The sequence below is a fragment of the Rattus rattus genome, chromosome 2 (genome assembly GCF_011064425.1).
Source record: "Rattus rattus isolate New Zealand chromosome 2, Rrattus_CSIRO_v1, whole genome shotgun sequence".
NCBI classification, from domain to species: Eukaryota; Metazoa; Chordata; class Mammalia; order Rodentia; family Muridae; genus Rattus; species Rattus rattus.
In genome coordinates, this window is record NC_046155.1 from 163,303,352 (window position 1) to 163,324,487 (window position 21,136).

The 21,136-nt window shown below is 47.3% G+C and overlaps 1 protein-coding gene across 1 annotated transcript in view; it reads right to left on the minus strand.

Annotated features, from left to right (window-relative positions):
- Rhpn2 (rhophilin Rho GTPase binding protein 2) overlaps nt 1-21,136 on the minus strand; it is a 59,214-nt gene that overhangs the window by 29,476 nt on the left and 8,602 nt on the right. Inside the window, exons 2-3 of the mRNA XM_032893857.1 lie at nt 9,439-9,554; nt 2,133-2,261 (exon numbers count right to left, since the gene is read on the minus strand). Of these exons, the coding sequence (XP_032749748.1) occupies nt 2,133-2,261; nt 9,439-9,554 (245 nt within the window). The remainder of the gene's footprint in view (nt 1-2,132; nt 2,262-9,438; nt 9,555-21,136) is intronic.

A 21,136-nucleotide genomic window follows, 5' to 3' on the forward strand; every position in this document is an offset into this window, starting at 1 on the left:
AGCAGTCAGTGCTCTTAACCGCTGAGCCATCTCTCCAGCCCAAGCTCCCAGCATCTTAAGATGACATGACAGCCTAACTCAATGAAGCCCTACTGTGTTGGTCTAATTCATTTCAGTTGCTAGGGTTACTAATAGGGCTGCCCGTGTGCACAAGGCCCATGTTTGCTGCTCTCTCCCTGGGTGCATGCATCTTTGCTGCTGCACTGGGCTTCCCTCTAGACTACAACCACCGCACCGTCCACTCTTCACCACAGCACCCTTCCCTGCCCCCAACATCTCCTATGAGAGAACCCGGGGCTTTCAAGGCGCTCTTCTTTTAGGGGCACATCATGCCATATATCTTATTGCACACATCCCCAGAGGCCACTGAGTCACCTCACAGGTTGACCTGCAAATGCTCCCAGGACCTACATTCCTAAGGGTAGGGCCAGAAGGAAGTGCTGGGTTCTGCAAATAGGGATTTAGCTCTTTGACCTGTAACAAGAGACCTCCATGGGCTGCTGAGCCCAGCCCCAGAGAGCAGGCCAGGAATGCTGGGCAGGGTTGAGTGGACCATAGCTGAAAGCTGACACTGACTCTGTAGCACACCAGTGCTAAAGGCAGGTGAGACCCAACCCAGGTAGGTATGTGGCCTCCCCAGAGCCTGCCGGAAGACTGGACCCTGGGGGAAGCTAAGTCTCGCTCTTATTCTTCCAAGTCCTGGAGTCGTCCTGCACCCAGTGATTGGCCCAGTGAGAAGAGGAAGCTGAAGAGCCAACCCCAGGCTGGCACTAACATGTCCTCTGGGGCCTGAGCCTCTCTGAGTTTTCTCATTTGCATAGTGAGATGCTGTCTTTTCTGCCCACCTCACCGAAGCGCTCAGATCTAAGGTACCAAGAGACAATTCATTTGGAAAATAATACAAGGCGTCACTTGGAATCCTCATGTGTCCCAACTTTTCCCAGTGACACAGGAGACTAACTGAAGCTACTGTGAGGAGTGGTCACAAGGGGTTGAAAGCCCCCTACTCTGTTGAAGGACAACCCCCACCCCCACCTCTTCAGCACAGCTAACAGGAGACCAGACTGTGCACAGTGCCTGTGCATACTACCTTGCCTGGAATGTTTGAGCCTCTTAGCCCTGACAGACAAAACACTGGAATCTAGTAGCAAAGCACAGGCTGAGAGAACTCTGTGGAAGGAATGGGGGTGGGATCCGTAGGTTTTGTTTGTTCTCACTGGTTTTTTGAAACTGCATTGGGAGCCCACAGGTGAGCCAGACAAGCACAGATGTCACTGGCTAAAGATCTAGCAGGGTTCCAGGCATGCGGACTTGTGTCCACCTTTGAGAAAGGCCCCAGGTGACATACAGAGGATTAGTATTGGGAAATGCACATTCCAAGGTGACTCAAAATTCTAGGAAGCCATTTCTTGTTTCCACTCAGGCTCACCCACTTCTTGAGACAGCACAGCCTCCCTGTGCAGGAACCACTTCCTTGAGGCATTTTCTTTTTATTTTGGTTTTGCTCTACCACTCACTACCCCTCCTAAGCAGGGGCTCTACCACTGAGCCACGCTCCCAGCCCCTCCCTGGGGGATTCTAGGCAGGGGCTCTACCACTGAGCCATGCTCCCTGCCCCTCCCTGGGGGATTCTAGGCAGGGGCTCTACCACTGAGCTACACCGCCTGCCCATTTTAATTTTACTTTGCTAAAGTATCTAGTTATATAACCCAGGCTGGCCTCAAACTCATGATCCCCCATCTCAGCTTATCAGACCCGGTTAGGTATTTATTCTTAAATATGGGCGTTTCTCCACTAGCTCCCCCACCCCATGGTTCACATACAGTGAGCAGAGGAATCTCTGTGTTTTCCTGAGTGCCAATACTCCCCCACCCCAAAGAATGGTTTTGAATCTCAGCATTCATTTCTCAAATATTTAGCAGGGTCCATTTCTGAAGAATCCCTTCTATGGGAATTCAGAAGAGCCCTCTACTTTTCATATATGTGCATGAAATCAGTTTATGCTTTTTTGGTATTTAATTCACAGTCTAGTCCTTATAGGCTCACCCCTTGTACCCCAGTTCAGTATGGCATCCTGGATGCAGACGCACTCTCGTGCTCAGGGAGTATCTGGAAGGCACTGGCTTACTCACTCGGTGCCTTGGTACACTCCCACGGAGATGTTGAGCCCCTCCAGCTCTTCCTTCAGCATCTGCAGGTCTGAGTTGACAAAGCTCAGCTCCAGGCGAACCTGTTCCCGCACCTTCTGGTTCGTGGTGACTCTGGAGAGAGAGAGGGCGCAGGGGGAGACTTTCAGCCAGTGTCCTTGCTGAGCAATCTTTACAAGGAATCTCAGGGGGTGACTATCAGATGAGCTATCTCAGAGACCCCGGGTACCGACAGCATCCTGACCACACCAGCCAGTACATGGACATAAGATGTGACTGGCAACACTGGCATACTATTCAGCATGAATCCTTAGAGAAATGAGCCTTAAGAAGACCCAAACACAGGGGTTGGGGATTTAGCTCAGTGGTAGAGCGCTTGCCTAGCAAGCGTAAGGCCCTGGGTTCGGTCCCCAGCTCCGAAAAAAAAAAAAGACCCAAACACGAACCAAAAATTCCTGCTCTCCACCACCCACTAAACAGGTCACAAATTACCTCCTAAACACTTGGGAGGCAGAGACAGAAGAGTTTCAGGCCAGCCTGGGCTACGGAGTGTGGCTGTCTCTCCAAAAAACAAATCAACCGACCACGAATGAGGTACAAGGTTGGAGAGATGGCTCAGTGGTTAAGAGCACGCACTGTTCTGGCAGGGGACCCAGGTTGGGTTCCCAGCACTCATGGCCGGTGCCTCACAGCTCTCTGTCCCAAGAGCGTCCATCCATAAAAGCTGACGGGCAACAAAATGTTTACTGGTGAAAGACCCATTGCTCCCCTCTTCTGAACAAAGCCAACACAGTCCTATTAAGGTTTTATTTATTTATTTTTCTTCCTTTCCCAGGTGCTAGGGATGGACCCAGGGTTTTGTACATGCTGGGAAAGTTCTGTATCTCTGAGGTGTACTCCCAACCCGAACTTCTTTCCCTCCCTCCCTCTCTTCTTTCCTTCCTTCCTCACCATCCCAAGTGCTGAGATGACAGGCTGAGCCACCAAGCCCAGCTTAATAACCCCAGTGGGAGAGTAAGGCACTGAGACCTAGCACAGAAAGAAAGGGAGCAGGAGGAGGGAGGAAGGGACCGAGAGAAGGAGGGAGGAAGAGGGAAGGGGGGGTGTCCTAAAACGTATATAGAGCTTCAGAGAACCAAGAAGAGCCAAACGATTTTGAGAAAGAAAAGCAAAGTTGGAGGACACGGTCTGTCTGACTAAACACACCACTACAGTCAGGCAGGCGGTGGTGGATCACACCTTTGAGCCCAGCACTCAGGAAGCAGTGGCAGGTGGATCTGAGTTTGAGGCCAGCATGGTTTGCAGTTCTAGAATCACCAGGGCTACACGGAGAAACCCCGTCTCAGGGAAACAAACAAAACAAAATAAAAACCAACCGGGTCACTATAAATAAAGCTAGAGCAATCGGCACAGTTCAGAACTGATTAGCATGAAGCCGGAGACTGGAAAAAGAACAGACAGTGCAGAGATGTATCTGAACATTCACAGTCAATTGATGTTATAAAAATGTTAAGACAGCAGGAGTAGGGGCGAGGACAAGCACTTAGTAAACGATGCTGAAGCCATTAGACTTCCATTAGATGCTGGCAGCCAGGAAGGTGTGGGGGGCCAGGACGGTGTGGGGGCGGGGGGGGCGGGGGTATTTCCAGGACTCTTTGACCTTTGGGCACAAAGATGACTCAGAAATCAGTCCCAAGGTTTGCGTTTTTCCTTGAACAGGTGAGGTGTTTTTCCATTGGTTGAAGAAGCTTTCTCAAGATGGTGGGTATTCCCGGTTGTCTCTGGGCCAGGCTAGAGGCTGGACAAATCTAGAACCATCTGGCCCTGGTCAGGGAGCAAGGATGGAGGCTTAGGTTTGTCGGTTCCTTCGCTCTGTACCCAGATTGCTTCTCTGAATGAAAACAAACGGTTTCTATGTTCCTTCTTAGAGGCACGTGTCCTTTCTAAAGTAGTGATCCAGTGTGCGTCTCTGAGGCTGCTGTGGCCTGGCGACTGAACCATGTCTGAGAAGCATCAGGCAAAGAGTGTTTTGGCCCTTTCCTAGTCAGAAAAATCACACCACCGCCACCATGACTACCCACGACCTGCGTCAAGAGGGTAGGAGTCCGCTCTGTCAGGTGCTCACAAAGAGCATGCGCAGTCAGGTTCTCACAAAGAGCATGCGCGTTCGGCAAAAGCTATTCGGAATGAGATCCCAGAGTCACGTTTTTGGATGAGTCAAGTCACAAGCATAAACAGGGACAGGCAGGCCACAACTAAGTAATTCTACAACTACTGAACACATACATGTTTTCCTGCAACTCGGAGCCTCTGGGGTCTTTCTTTTCTTCACGTCAGGGTCTCACATATCACAGTCCAGCCTTACACTTGGCCTTGTCTACTCGGCAAAGTTCCCATCTCACAATGGCTCCTCTACCTCAAGTTCAAAAGGATCACTTTGGTATGGAGGGAGGTACTTCCTAAAAGTTGGTGTGTTGAAGGTCTCTAAGCAGTACTCAGATAAGGGATTGGAAGAAGTAGCCGGATCATGAGGGTCTTAACTTCATCAACGTTAACCTGTCAATGGATTCCTAACAGGATGACATTATGGGGCACTGGTGGGAACATTAGGAGGTGGGGCCTGGTTAGAGAAGGAAGGTCATTGGGTGCATGCCTTTGAAAGGTGATATCTTGTCCCCGCCCCTGTCCTGTCAGTTACCCTCCCTATTGCCCAGGTACCTCAAGGCACATGCACCTGACACGGGTTAATTCTTCCTTTTCTTAGGCCCAGAATCAACAGATCCAGCTGACCCAGGACTGGAATTCCAATGAGCTAACCAAATCTAGCCTCCTTTTTTTTTTTTTTTGGTTTTGGTTTTGGTTTCTCGAGACAGGTTTCTCTGTGTAGTCCTGGCTGTCTTGTAACTCACTCTGTAGACCAGGTTGGTCTCAAACTTACAGAAATCCTCTTGGGTCTGTCTCACCAGTGCTAGGGTTAAGGACATATACCACCACTGCCTGCTAAATCCAGCCTCTTTGAAGAAGGCCCCCCCTCCCCAATGTCTGTCATAGCAATGAAAAGTCCGGTATAAAAACGAACGGTAATTTTGCATTCTGATCCTGTGTCCCCATTTGTTTTTGTGTGGTGCTGGGATGGCATGCAAGGGCTCTACGATTGAACAGCATCAGCTCTTCACTTTTAGTTTAGAATAATTTCATTTCTTCCAAACTTCTTAGTAAACCTGCCCCTGTGAGAACAGGTTCCTCGCTGACTTCGGGTCTCCCACATACTTTAGAGCCCATGTGGGACAGCGCAATAGACTCTGACAGATTGTCTTTACTCTGTCAGTTTGTTCTGCTAGAACCATTCTCACAGCCCACTCTGCCAGGGATGTGTGTGTGAGTGTGTGTGTGAGTGTGTGTGTATGTGTGTGTGCATGTATGTGTGTGTGTGTGAGTGTGTATGTGTGTGGTGTGTATGTGTGTGTGTGTGTGTGTGTGTGTGTATGTGTGTGTGTATGTGTGTGTGAGTGTGAGTGTGTATGTGTGTGTGTGTGTGAGTGTGTGTGTGAGTGTGTGTGTGTGTGTGTGTGTGTGAGTGTGTGTGAGTGTGTGTGTGTGTGTGTGTGAGTGTGTGTGTGTGTGTGTGTGTGTGTGTGTGTGTGTGTGTGTGTGTGAGTGTGTGTGTGAGTGTGTGAGTGTGTGTGTGTGTGTGTGAGTGGGTGTATGTGTGTGTGTATGTGTGTGTATGAGGGGGGATCACCACCCTGTGTCCTGTATAGACCCATGGCTACGGCATCAGATCTGTCCCCAGTGTTCAAAGAAGGCAGACAGAGAATCAGGTCTGAAGGCCAAAGAGGATTCAGGCATCCCCCAGCACAGACACACTCAAGTCACTTGGATCTGACCATGTGAGCAATCACTTAACCTCATGACAGCCAAGGCTACCCCAGCCTGACACTTGCCCTGGCCATCACAAAGTAACCTGTTTACTTGGTTGTCAGTGGATGGCTTTCACCCCTTAACTGGTTGCCAATATTTAAAAGTTCTGAGATCCTAAGATTTTTTTTTTTAAACCCCAGAATGGTGGCACAGGCCTAAAATCTAGAGTCTGGAGAGGCAGACACAGGAGAGGCTTGAGTTCCAGGCCAGCCAGGGATACAAAGTGAGATTCTTTTCTCGACAAAACAAAAAGCAAAAAACAGGGAATGTATCTCAGTTGGCGGAGTCCACACATGAAACCTGGGTGTGGCAGCAATACCTGCGATCCCAGCACTTGGGAGGCAGCGGCAGGAAGATCCTTACAACTGCAAGGCCCAGCCTGGGCTACAGAGTGATTTCTGGGCCAGCCAAGGCCATACAGTAAGATCCTGCCTTTAAAAAAGAAAGAGAGAGAGAGAGAGAGAGAGAGAGAGAGAGAGAGAGAGAGAGAGAGAGAGGGAGAGAGAGAATTATGATCTAAGTGACAAATGGCAATGAAGTCAGTCACACCACGTGACAGATCTCACGAGGGAGGTTTACTAGGGAGGCGTAGAGAGCGGCTGCCTCTGGGCAAAGGTGGAGGGAAAAAGAGGGGAGAGGAGGGATTGGCTTTTACAAGGGGACATAGCTCATGCACAGGGGAGGATATGAGGCTTGTGGGGACAGTGAGAATATGTCACATCTTAGCAGCTAGTAATAACTACCTTGTTGTTGCTGAGTCCCTGGGGCAGATGCCTGACTTCTGAAAGGAAAAAACAAAGGAAGGAAGGAAGAGGGAAGGGGAGGAGAGGAAAGGGGAGGGGAGGAGGGGAGGGCATGTCTATAACTGCAGCACTAAGGAGGCTGAGACAGGAAGATCTCCCCAGTTCCAGGCCAGCCTGGGCTATATGCTGCAGGCCAGCCTGGGCTATACATGGCATATGCCTCCACCATCCCACACAGCTCTCTGCATGGAGCCCGGCCCTGGCCCACTCACTCACTAGCAGGTACACAGACACAGAGTGAGGCTCTCCTGATTTAGTCTAACTAGCAGTGTAAGAAGGCAATCTGAAGCTTTAACTGGAATGGTGAAGCAGCCTGGTCTTTGACTAAAGGACTAGTTAGTTAAAATTGAATGACCTAGTAACTTGCTTTAATCTCTCGGCTTCGGAAATACTATCTGGTGTCTGCCTTGCCTTTCTCAGGGGAGGGAAAGGAACCAGGGTGGCGGATTCCCACCAGCGCCCAGCCTGGAGCCCTTCAAAGTACCAGCTAGCACCCAGCAAGCACTGGGAAGCTCACTGACTCTTGGCTGACGTGGATCGGGGCGGGGAGGACCTTCAACGGACCTGAAACCTCCCCACTCATGGTGTCCCAGTCATGGTGGCCCGTGCAGTTAATGGCAGGGATTCTCACTGCCAAGCCTGCATTTCTGGGAATGTTTTCCCAAATGCCCTCTTGCCTATATTGTAATTGTTCTATCCTCACCACAGAATCTTAGTAGGACATCAGGCAATCTGAGGACAGGATGGCCGTGCCCAACGTATGACAGTAATTACCTGCTGCTAATAGCAGCAGCCAGGGACACTGTGGGGCCAGAGTGAGGCTTGGCCTGATGCCCTCCTTGATTTCAGGAAGCTTTGGTGTCAGTTGAGTCAGATTAATAAATACCTCCGGGTTTCCTCTAACAACAGTCTCTAAACGTAGGTGCGTTGAGTCAGATTAATAAATACCTCCAGGTTTCCTCTAACAGTCTCTACATGGGACACTAAGTTTATCAGCCTCTAGGAGAATCATTTACAACCCTGTCCCACCCCATCTCAACCCAAACAACTGCTAACCTGACAGTAAGTGTGACTGAGTCTGGCCTGGGACCCAGAGAGGGTGTCTGCTGGTGCTGTCAACAGAGCAAGGCAGACAGAACAGCTCTAGCATTTGCTATTTAAAAAAACAACAACAACAAAACTCTAAAACAGGCTGGTCAGCAGGCTCAGCAGATAAAGGGGCTTGCTGCTAAGCCTGGCAACCCGAGTTCGATCCCCGGGATTCGACATGGTAGGAGGGAACTGACTGCACCAAGTTACGCTCTGCCTGTGGATGCACGCATGCGCACATACACGCGTGGAGAGGCAAAAGCAGGAGAATCTGGAGTTTAAGGTCACCCTTAACTACATAGCAGCTTTTAAGCCAGCCTGGGCTACACGAGATCCTGCCTCCTAAAAGCAAAGAACTCCCCTGTGGGCCTCTGAAGGGGAGAAGGGGAGCTGGGGAGATAGTTGGGTTGACTGTGTGCTCCAAGCGCCAGAAATGAGACCCCACCTCACCAAGACTGAAGGCAAGAGAGCCGATAGCCAAAGGCTGTCCTCTGAGGGGAGAGCCTGCACTCTTAGCAAGCTGGCACACTGCACTTAAGGGTGTGGGGAGGATTTACGGCTGTCTAGACACCTGTGCAGCTCTCCTGAGCTCTGCTTGATAAGTAACTATTTTATCTCCACGGCACAGCACTGAGTACCGGGCACAACCTGCCCCGCCTCTCTCATTAACTCTCACGATTTCCTAGAGGAGCTTTGGCTACCCTGCCCGAGGGTCTCAAAACCCTGGGGTTCAAGCAATCCTCCTGCCTCAGCTCCTCCTAAGAAGCTGAAACCACAGGTACAAGCCCCCGTGTCCTGTGTCTGACTCCTCTCATTCGGAAGGTGGGCACTAGTAATAGAAATGTTCCGTGCTGTCGCCTCCCTTGTCCATCAACACACATTCACCAAGCACTGACCCCACCAGGCATAACTCTGGGCAGTGGAGAAAGGAGTCACGCCCAGGAGCAAAGGCTAAGACAGTAACTGGACCTGTAAACAACATGGCCATAACTGGGGGCTGGAGAGACAGGTGCTCGCAGTTAAGAGCACTGGCTGCTCTTGCAGAGGACCTAAGTTCTGTTCCCAACACTGGCATGGTGGCTCACAGCCATCTGCAATTCCAGTTCCAGGGGATATGCAATGCCCTCTTCTGGCCTCCACGGGCACCAGGTACCACATACACACACACATACACACACACACACACACACACACACACACACACACACACACACACACACACACCCCAATCACAGCTGTGATTCTACTGTCTATCACAATTCTCCACAAACACAGGGTAGGCAAAACATCTTTGTCTTTACCACGACTCAGCTCTAGGCAAGAGAAGGACCTGTTCAGACACCACGGAAGAGAAGGAAATCTCAAAGCCGAAAAGCAAGACCCCAGCCAAGGGTGTCTGGGCTTTGTCTATCAAACAGACAGTCCCTCAGGAGAGTCAGAGTTCCTGGCCAAGGCAGCAAAAACAGAGAGGTACCCACTTGAGAAGGTTCTCGGCTCCTGTCCGCATCCGCACAGCCTTCAGGATCTGTTGGTTCAAGGCAGCCCTTTGATTCTGCAGCTTGCTCCGGCCAGTTTGTGCGAGAGGATTACAGCCCTGAGCGGAGAAGAGACACCCGTTCAGAGAGCAGTCACACCCAAAATGGTGACATTCTGTGAGGGGAAAAAAGTGTTCAACTAACCCATAAAGTCCCCCATCAAAACTGCCCCAACATGAGCTGATGAGGAAGACCCCAATGGACACGATGAAGTGGGCAGGGACGAGATCAGGAAGCCTCGACCCTACACAAAGAACCACGGCAACTGCGGAAAAGCCCGAGCCCCAGTGGGAGGGGTGCTTCTCTCTAGGAAGAGTGCAAAGGCTCAGACCTGAGGACATAAATGAACTGAAGTAACGTTATAAGAACTGAAGAGGTTATATTTTAGAATATGTGTGTGTGTGTGTGTGTGTGTATGTGTGTGTGTGTGTATATATATATATATATACACATACACACATATACATACATACACATATACATACACACATACATACATATATATACATATGTGTGTGTATATATATATATATATATATATTCGCAATAGAAGTTAGTGGAAAAGCAGCCATGAATCTGAAGGAGACTGGGAAGGGACCTATAGGAGAGTTTGAAGGAAAGGAAGGGGAGGGAGACATGTGGCAATTGTATTCTGACCTCCACAGCACCTCTGATCTCCACAGGCATGCCACAGTACACGCAGACACCAAAATCACAAATAAAACACTGTACAGATGTTCGAAACAAAAATACTGCATAACATTGCCTTTTTTTCCTAAAAGACCTATAGTTGAATTACCGGATTATTTTTTTAAACTCCAATTTTTTTTTCCCTCAAAACTGGTTTAAATGTGGTTGAGCACACCTTTAACCCCAGCACTCCAGGCAGGGGAGCAGGCGGGTTTCTATGAGTTGGAAGCTAACCTGGTCTACATAATGAGACCCTGTCTCGAAACAAACAAGATGGTTTAACAGCATTGGGGATTCAAGCTAGGCAGGGTCTGTGTGTGTGCAGGCAACACAGAGGTGCTCACCCAAGTCTGTATTTTCGTTTGGTACACATTTATGAAAACACATTTTTTCTATGTCTGGAGTCTTTTCTCTAAGATACATTTCTAGGGCAGCCAATCTAGGGCTTCTTTAAAGCTCCCCAAGAGCCAGCCAGTGGGCCCCCAGGAAAGAAAAGCATACAAATTGACCCTGTGGACATCCCTTCTGCTACCCCTCATTGGACTAAATCTCCATTTCCTTTTCAGTAACAGCTTTATGGAGAAACTTATACACCATAGTATTCGCCATTTGGAATAAGGACATAGATGGAATATTGGACTATCAAAGGAGAGCTGCCACTTGTGACTGCTTTGGGTAACGTGGAAGTCACATGACTAACTGAGATACGTCAGATACTATAAGAAAAGCACTGTAAGATCTCATGGGTATGGAGAATAACCCCTGCAGCCCTTCCACGCACAGCCACAGCCACACGTGTGCGTGTATCCCCACAAAGCCACAGGCACACACGTGTGAGCAAGCTCGTGCATGTGCATACCCACAAACACACACATACAGAGATAAAAGAATCAAACAACTACTGAACAATGTGTGAGACGGTCATGTCTCAAGAGTCTAAGAATGTACTGGACACACAGTGGTGCACACCTTTGCTCCCAGCACTCAGGAGGCAGAGGCAGGTGGATTTCTGAGTTTGAGGCCAGCCTGGTCTACAGAGTGAGTTCCAGGACAGCCACAGCTACATAGTGAGACCCTGCCTTGAAAATCTAGAACAGGGGGGCTGGAGAGATGGCTCAGCGGTCAAGAGTACTGACTGCTCTTCCAGAGGTTCTGAGTTCAATTCCCAGCAACCACATGGTGGCTCACGACCATCTGTAATGGGATCTGATGGCCTCTTCTGTCTTGAAGGTGTACATGCAGACAGAGCACTTATACACATAAATAAATATAGTACATAAATAAATATTCTTTTAAAAAAATCTAGGACAAAAATTTTAAAATTAGCCTAATGATGCTAAGTTATAGCAGAGATTAAAAAAGGAATCTCTGTATCTGAGATTCCTGAGAAATGAGATTTTAGTTGCTCTTACCACAAAAAACAGTCACTGTACATAGTTACATTTGTGTAAATATTTCCCCAACTGATAGCATCAAGTTACAGAAAAGAATGGCTCTCCGTGTAATTGTTTTAGAAGTCAGCCCTTAACCATCTGACCAGTTATGACTGGACACACCTGTAACCTCAGCACGGCTGAGGCAGGAGGGTCATGAGCTCCAGAACCCGGTGTCATAGCAAAAACCTGTCAGCAAAACAAAACGACCGTTTAAAGCATCCAGGACCTGGAGACAGCCCTGAGACAAGGAGTGCAAGCCTACTTTGTTCAAGGCCCCGGTTCAATCCCCAGCTGAATGAAGGAGAGAGTCTGCTTCCGTGCTCTTCGTTTTAACACCCTCACTAGTATGCACGGCTATCACCTATTCCAGATTTTGGAGCATTTTAGCATCTCAAAAAGAAACTGAGCATCCATTCCTCATCCCTCAGTTCTGCTAGCTTTTTTTTTAGCTTGTTTTTGGCCTGTACAGATTTTGCTCATCGTGGATACTTCACATAAATAGAACATTCAATATGTGGCCTTCTGCGTCTGTCTTGTTTCACACAAAGCATTATTTTCGTGTGTGTGTGTGTGTGTGTGTGTGTGTGTGCATGTGCAAGTGTGTGTGTGAGAGAGAGACAGAGAGGAGTGTGTGTGAAAGAGTGTGTGTATGAGAGAGTATGTGTGTGTGTGAGAGTGTGTATGAGAGAGTATGTGTGTGTGTGAGAGTGTGTATGAGAGAGTATGTGTGTGTGTGAGAGTGTGTATGAGAGAGAGAAAGAGAAAGAAGAGAGGGAGAGAAAGAGAGAGTGCATGTGTCTGTGTGAGAGAGAGAGAGAGGAAGAAAGAGAGAGAGAATAAGAGTGTGTATATGAGAGAAAGAGTGTGTGTGTGTGTGTGAGAGAGAGAGAGAGAGAGAGAGAGAGAGAAAGAAAGAGAGAGAGAGAAAGAAAAAGAGAGGGAGGGGGCTGTAGAGATGGCTCAGAGGTTAAGAGCACTGGCTGCTCTTCCAGAGGTCCTGAGTTCAATTCCCAGCAACCACATGGTGGCTCACAACCATCTGTAATGAGATCTGATATCCTCTTCTGATGTGTCTGAAGATAGCGACAGTGTGTTCATATAAAATAAATAAATAAACCTGTTTTTAAAAAAAAAAAAAAGAAAAAGAGAGGGAGAGAAAGAGAGAGTGCATGTGTATGTGAGAGAGGGGGGGAGAAAAAGAGTGTGTGTGTGTGTGTGTGTGCGCGCGTGCGCGCATGCACGCACATGTGCACACAGGCAAGTGCATACATGTGAAGGCCAGTAGACAACCCCAGGTGTCATCCCTTAGGTGCTATCCATCTTTGTGTTGGTACAGTCTCTCACTGGCCTGGAGCTGCCAAGTAGGCTAGAGCAGCTGGTCAGAAAGGCCTGGGCTCCGCCATCCCTACCTCATCAATGTTCACAAGCATGCCGCTGGGCCTAGAACTCCGGTCCCTCAAGCAGCTTTCTTTTCTCCCTACTCCACTATTATTGTGCTCCACTGCTTGAAAGGTTATTATTGCATAGCCCAGGCTGGCCTTAATCTGTGCTCCCCGTGTCTAAACTTCCTACACCCTGGGCGTATGGCCCAGTGCCCCACACCTGGCTAGCATATTGTTTCCAAAGTTCACCCAGATCACAGCCTGCCTGCACCCAATTCACTCTTTCACCGTTAGGTAAGCACACATTTGTTCTGTTTAACCATTTACCAGTTGCTGGACATTTGAAGTGATCTCATTGTTTTGCTGTCAAAAATACGGCTAGAGGCGCCGAATGGTGGCCCATGCCTAAAATCCCAGTACACGGAACATGAGAATGGGAGGATTAGGAATTCAAGGCCAGTCTTAGCAACATAACAAGTTCAAGACCAGCCTGGGCTGCATGAGACCCTGCACCAAAAAAACTTAAAAAAAAAAAAAAAAAAAAATACAAAAAAAAATATTAAGATGGCAAAAAAAAAGGAAAGAAGAAAAAAAATTTTAAAAAAAAAAAAAAAAAAACCAAGGAATTAAAAAAAAAAAAAAAAAAAAAGAAAAATTTAAAAAAAAAAAAAAAAAAATTAATTTTGATTTCACACAAAAAAAAAAAAAAAAAAAAAAAAAGGAGGAGGAGGAAGAAGAGAAGGAGAGGAAGAATTTCAAGAAAACCTTGAGGAAAGAAACTCATTTCTGACCCTTTAGTCCAAAGGCTGTTGATTAGGGGGCCCCTGAGCAGGCTAGACTGTAGATAACCTGTTCTCTCTCCCTATGGTTCACATAATAGGTATGGCTCAGGACAAGGAAAGGGAAGGGTGTGTGTGTGTGTGTGTGTGTGTGTGTGTGTGTGTGTGTGTGTGTGTGTGTACACAACTAAAATCTGCTGGGCAGGGATAAACAACTTCCTTTTATCTCAGTACTCAGGAGGCAGAGGCAAATTTGAATTTTGCAAACCTCTGAATTTGAGGCCAGCCTGATCTACAGAGCGACTTTCAGGACGGCCAGAGCTACACCGAGAAACCCTGTCTTGAAACAAACAAAACAAAACAAAACCTAAAATCTCATTTTTCTATACACGTTGTTTCTCTGAATAAACATTGCTGATTTTTTTTTTCCCTACATACCTAGGGATTATGTGGTTGGTTCTGTGTTTAACCGTTGGTCGAAGTCATTCATTTATTTTATATTCCTATTAGCAAGAACTCTGTAACTGAGTCACACCCCAGCTCCTCACTGGTAGAGCAAGTACTCCATTACTGAACGGCAGCCCCGGATATGACAGCCACCTGACTTAGGTTTCTACTGCTGTGATAAAATCCCATGCCCAAAAGCCAGCTTGGGAAGATGTTTTCTTTCCACTTTTAACATTCTGGTAACAATCCACCATCACTCCTCAGTCACAGCAGAAACTGGAGCAGAAGCCAGACTGCTCCAAGTCCATTGCGAATCAAGACGACACTCACACTGACTTGCCTACAAGTCAGTGTTATTATGGTGGCATTTTCTCTTCCCAGATACATCTAGGTTTGTGACAGCCTGACGTCAAATAGCCAGCATACCATCCCGGTATGTGCGGTATGTCACCGTGAGTCAACTCTTTCATTGGCTTGGGTTAGGGATATGACTCAACACACAGGGCTTGCCTGGCATGAGCCAGGCCTTCAGTTTCATCCCTAGTACTGCCCAGCTCTCCTACAAAAAGTGAAATAAAACCACTCTGGTCACTGTGCAGACTATTGCTGGAGCCCTTAGGCCCTAAGTCAGTAAGACTTCTTGCCCCATGCCATCTCCTTGGGTGTGGAAATCAAGCCCAGAAAACCTTGAGTCTCTTTCTTGGGCTGGTAGCCATTCGTACTACATCTTTTCTGGGAAATTACTGACTCAAAACCTTTGCCCATTTTGAAAATGGGTTATCTCGTTTGTTAGGTTCAAAAGTTTGTTTTGTTTTGTTTTGTTTTTATTATGTGTTTTCGGTATTAATACAGGGTCTCTCTATGCAGCCCAAGTCAGCTTCCAGTTTACATCAATCCTCCTGTCTCAGCCCCTTGAGCATTGAGATTATAAGTGTTAGCACTCGGGAGGCAGAAGCAGGAGGAGCTCTGAGTGCGAGGCCAGCCTGGTCTACAGAGAGAGAGTTCTAGGGCTGCCAAGGCTACACAGAGAAACCCTGTCTCAAAAACTGAAGAAAAGGGAGAGAAAGACAGGCAGACAGAGAGAAGAAAATGAGATTAAAGATGTACATTGTCATTCCAAGCTTCCAAAAATAATTTACTATTATTACTGTGGTGGGATCACACTTGTTATGGCATGTGTGTAATGTGTGTAAAGGTCAGAGGACAATGTGTAGGAGTCAGTCCTCTCTTTTGTGTGGGCCCCAGGAATCAATCTCAGGTTGTCAACCTTGGCAACGATAACCTTTATTTACTGAGCCTCTGACCTGCCTGCCCGAAAAGCACTAATTTTCATCTTTGAAAACTAAAAACTTCGTCTCCCGGGACTCGAGCCTTTTTCTACGCTGACCGCTTAGACGTCTCCAGCAGTATCTGCTTGTGTTCTCTGCCTATGATTCCCTGAGGTATTTGTTTCCTTTTTCTTTTTGTAATGCTAGCAGCTGAACCCACTAGGAAGTGCCCTACCTCTGGGGTATATCCCTAGCCCTTCCTGGGGTCTATGGATTATCGCGTACCAAGTTTCAGATCAGCAAACAATTTCCCTTAAACCGAATGGTGCTCTCCCTAGCTCAGACAGGCGGGTCTGAATGAGGACTACATTCCTTAGTGAGGCTTATCTTCAGGGCCAGTGGCTACTCCCTGGGAGTGTCCCAGTAGGAGTGTTCTCAGATCTGACAACTCGGGAACCTTATACTAATAACCTCAATCAACTCCTTCCCAACCACCCCCAGTCCCCACCCACACGCATGCAACTGTGGCACCCAGGGCCTGGACCCCTGGGAAGAAAGGGAGGTCATCTATAGCCCAGCCTGCTCAGGGGCCCAGAATGTGGCCTTTGGACTAGAGAGACGTGAGTTACCATCCTTCCTCAGGATTTCCTCATTCCTTCTTCCCAGAAGGGAGTTAGCCTCCCTCTAGCAATGATTCCACCCTCCCACTACACCTAGTTCTCAGTTCCATAATGATACTTTCCTCTATAATTCAAACTTCTGAGGCCAGGGACTGGAAAGATGGCTCAGCAGTTAAGAGCATTGGCTGTTTTCCCAGAGGACCCGGGTTTAATTCCCAGCACTAACATGGCAGCTCACGACGGTCTGTGACACCAGTTCTAGAGGATCCAACAGCCTCACACAGATATACATACAGGCAAAAGACTGGTGCACAACAATTAAAAAGAAATAAATGTAAAAATCAAATTGCCCTTAGCACATGTGCATTGGTGGTAGCATTGGCTGACTTCTAAATTGTACAGATATTTAGAATCTGAGTTGGAATGGATCCTAAAGCAAGTGTCTAATTTAGAGCCACTAATCCCTGATTTTTAGACTGAAAATGAGGAAGCTGTTTCCATCACTTAGGGTCTGAGACAAGAGGACTGGGTGTTCAAGACCAGCATAGACAACATAGTGAATTTGAAGTCACTCTTTACTAAATAGAGACCATGCCAAAAGGGAGGTCGGGGAGTAGGGGCTCTAGACAGATGGCTCAACAATTAAAATCTTTCTTGTATTGCTCCTGAACAAGACCAGCAACATCAGGCTCACAACTGCTCCAGGGGATCCACACCTCTGGCCCCTGTGGGCACTGTGCTTACTTGTACATACACACACACACACACACACACACACACACACACACACACTATTTTTAAATCTTAAGAAACAGAAGTGAAGGGGTGGAACAGATCTTAATTCTGCTGTCCTACATGCATGAAGTCTTGTGTGTGCATGCCTGCAATCCCCATACTCTGAAGGAGAGGGCAGGATGATCAGAACTTCTGGGCCAGCCTAGGCTACATGAGACCCTTTCAAGGAGCACAGGATGCCTTCCTTTTTCCCTGGAAGCTATTATGCTTACTTCAGACTTTACTTGGTTTTATTTCAGGAGCACACGTGTTTGCCTGCATATGTGTATGTGCAATACCTGTGGAGGACAGACGAGGGTGTCAGCTCCCTTAGAACTGGAGTTACATGGAGACATGAGCTGCCTTCTGAGTGCGAGGACCCGAACCTGAGTCTGCTGCAAGAGCAGCAAGCGCTCCTAACCATTAAGCCATTTCTCCAGCCACGAAAAATGCTTTCACTGTTAAGTTGGTTAATAGTAAAAGGCTGAAATCCTTGGAGGGCTGGTCCCACGTGCCTCAGAATGCTGCGGCCCACAAATGACACTTTACAGACACTCTAATAATGGCGTCCTTCTTGAAGCTCAGAACTTTATAGGAACTTTTCTCCTGTTCCTACACCTCACCCAACTTCTGGAAATCTCTGCTCTGAGCAGCCAACAAATATAAGGGCTGGTTTCTAGATAAGGCACAGGAATGCAGGGGATTATACTGGACTGAGTCGCTGGACTCCAAACTACATTACTTCTTACTGACAGGTAGGAATGCTGGGTGCCGCTGGAATGGACAAAAAACTCACTCGGCTGCTTGCAAAGTTCCCAGCGAGGTAAACGTAGGCAGGGCTCCCTGAAAGAATCAATGGGACCAGAAGGGGTTAAGCCACCCTGAAACCCACCACGTACGTCTCATCTCCAGGCTTATTTTGTGTGTGCATAGGTGCACGTGTGTACATATATATATGCATGCCTGCCTGTGTGCATATATACATGTATGGGTGTGTGCATGTGTGCATGCATATGTACACGTATGCAGGCATACATGTGTTCATGTATTGCTGGCAGTGATGGGATTTGAGCCCAGGACCCCGCACATACCAGACAAGTAGTCTGCCACTGAGCTACATCCAGCCCTAAAATTTGGTGAAGTTAGCAAGGTTTTTGTTGTTGTTATTGTTCTGGTTTGGTTTTTTTTGTTTTTTTTTTTTTCATGCTAAAAATGATTCCTGGGATCTCGTATATGCTAGGTAAGCCACGGTTCTACACTGAGGTACATCTCCAGACCTCTAGTTTGTCTGATAGTGAGTCTCTGAGCAAACAGCTTCCAACCAGCTCAGTGCCTCTTCCATGTCCCCAGGAGACCAGACGTCACACCAGCTTGGCCTAGAGCTCAGGCACAAATGAGCTACCTGTCTGTTACACTTTAAGAGTCACCACTGACAGAGTCCTACATACAATGAGTGCAGGCAGCAGGTGCAAGCCTGTAATCCCAGCACTTGGGAGGCTGAGGAAAGAGGATGTGTTCAAGGCTAGCCTGAGCTACATAATAGGACTTTCCAAAAACAAAAACAAAAACAAACAAACAAAAAAAACCCACCCACAAACAGACCTTCAAAGTGAGTGTCATACACAGGTCCATTTGGTTCCCTCAAAAGATTAGATAGAATATTTCAGTTACTCCTTAAAAAAAAGATTTATTTATCTTATATATGTGAGCACACCCTCAGATACTCTTAAAACATGAAGTAGGGTGCTGGAGAGATGGCTCAGTGGTTAAGAGTGCTTGCTGCTCACTCAGTAACTCAGGCTCCAGAGCATCCAAGGGTCCAAATCCTCTTCTGGCCTCCACTGGCACCTGCTCTCACAAACAAATAAATCTTTAAACAAAAATTGAAAGAGCTAGACACTAGCACCCAAGAAAAGCAAGTTCTGGGGGCTGGGGATTTAGCTCAGTGGTAGAGCGCTTACCTAGGAAGCGCAAGGCCCTGGGTTCGGTCCCCAGCTCCGAAAAAAAGAACCAAAAAAAAAAAAAAAAAGCAAGTTCTGAAAGAACGCTCAGTCTCCTCGCTAGCTTGGGGGCCATTTTCCAGGCACAGCATCCTGGACCCTGCATCTGGAAGGCAAAGAGGACAGTGAGCAGCTGGAGCCCCTGGCAGCAGTGCGACTGGAAGGGAACCTCAGCCCTGTCCCTCCCGCCCTTTAAGGTAAGCTGGGTGGTGGTAGACACAGCAGAGCAGCATTGTGGCTCTGGTAGCCCAACTGCCAAACATGAGATTCTTCTTTTTATAAAGATTTGTTTATTTTATTTTATGAAGACACAGTCCCTGTCTTCAGACACCAAAAGAGGGCATCAGATCCCATTACAGATGGTTGTGAGCCACCATGTGGTTGCTGGGAATTGAACTCAGGACCTCTGGAAGAGCAGTCAGTGCTCTTAACCACTGAGCCATCGCTCCAGCCCAACTGTTCTTTGCTGAGAAGGCCACGGGCTTCATTCACCTCACACTGTTTGGGTGAACACTTCCCATCTCAAAGCCTGGGATGGTCATACAGATATATCTCTTTCTTTCCCAAGAGGAAGAATGGGTGACTCATGCCTGAATAGTTGGAAAACCAAGTCCCTGGAACTAAGACTGGATAAAGGAAAAGTACAGGGGTGGAGAATGACCACGGGCTCAATCAGAGCTTATCACCCTTGATGGGTGTGGCAGTGCACACCTCTAATCTCAGCACTGCAGAGATTGGAGTGTCACTATACTGAGCTCATATCTCAAAAGGGGTTATGGGAACTTAGATGCATTAGGAGAGAATACATTAGACATGGGATCTACCTAGAGGAAGCAGACCAGAAGAGCCTTGGCTATTCTGAAACTCACTCTGTAGACCAGGCTGGCCTCGGACTCAGAGATCTGCCTACCTCCCAGATGCAGGGATTAAGGACGTGTACTACCATAGCACCACAACCAAAAGGAAATTTTAGTGAGAGCATTTGGATCCTTGATCAAGCCAGACCTGAAGCCATTGCTCCAGACTTCTCAGTTACAGGGACCAATTTGTTATCTCCTTTGCTATGCTACTTTTTTTAACTGAGGGTTAATTTTCATATTATAAAACATACAAATCTTAAATGCAGAGTTCAATGCATCTGGACCACACACACACATACACACACACACACACACACACACACACACACACACACACACCATTTCACCCCAAAATCCAAAAAATGTCCATTATTTCACGCAATCAACACTTGGTTTTCTTTTTAAATTTTCTAAAAAAAAAAAAAATTATGTATCTATCTATTTATTTATTCTATGTATCTGACTGCTCTGATACATTGTATACCTTCATGCCAGAAGAGGGCATCAGATCCTTTACAGATGGTTGTGAGACACCATGTTGGGGCTGGAAATCAAATCTAGGTCCTCTGAAGGAAGACCAGGTCCTCTTAACTGCTAAGCCATCTCTCCAGCCCCTTATTTTTTTAATTTATTTATTTTTATTTTATATGTATGAGTATTTTGCCTGCATGTGTGTCTGTGTGAGGGTGTCAGACCATGGAGTTACAGACAGGTGTTAGCTGCCACGTGGGTGCTGGGAATTGGACCTGGTCCTCTGGAAGAGCAGTCAGTATTCTTAACCACTGAGCCATCTCTCTAGCCCTGCCCTTAAATTTTTTATTACGTTTATTTTATGTGTGTGTGTACAAGTGCGTGATCACTCGAATATGTGCCTATACATAGGTACAGATGTGTCATAGCACTTATGTGCAGGTCAGAGGGCCAACTTTTAGGAGTCATTTTCTCCTATCTTGTGGGTTCTGGTGATTAAATGCAGGTCATGAGACTTGGAAGCCTTTGGGAGCTGAGCCATCTCATAGGCCTAACACTGTGATTTTTTTTTTTTTAATCACCTCATATATGTGTGTTCTCAAACTGTACAAATAGAATCAGTATGTACCTTTATCCTATCATGATGCTGAATTTACCAACGTTTGTTCCTTTCTTATTGCTGAGTTAAAATCCTACAGCAGGACGCCAAGCAGGATGGTACACACCAGTAGTTCCAGCACTCAGGACCGTGAAGCAGGGGGATCCGCAGTTCAAAGCTAGGCTACCTATCGAGATGAAGGTTGTAGATAGATAGGTAGACAGATAGGCAGGTGGGTGGGTAGGTAGGTAGGCGGGTAAGTAGGTAGGTAGGTAAATCTTACAGAGCTATCCCGTGATGTTCATCTTTTCTGAGG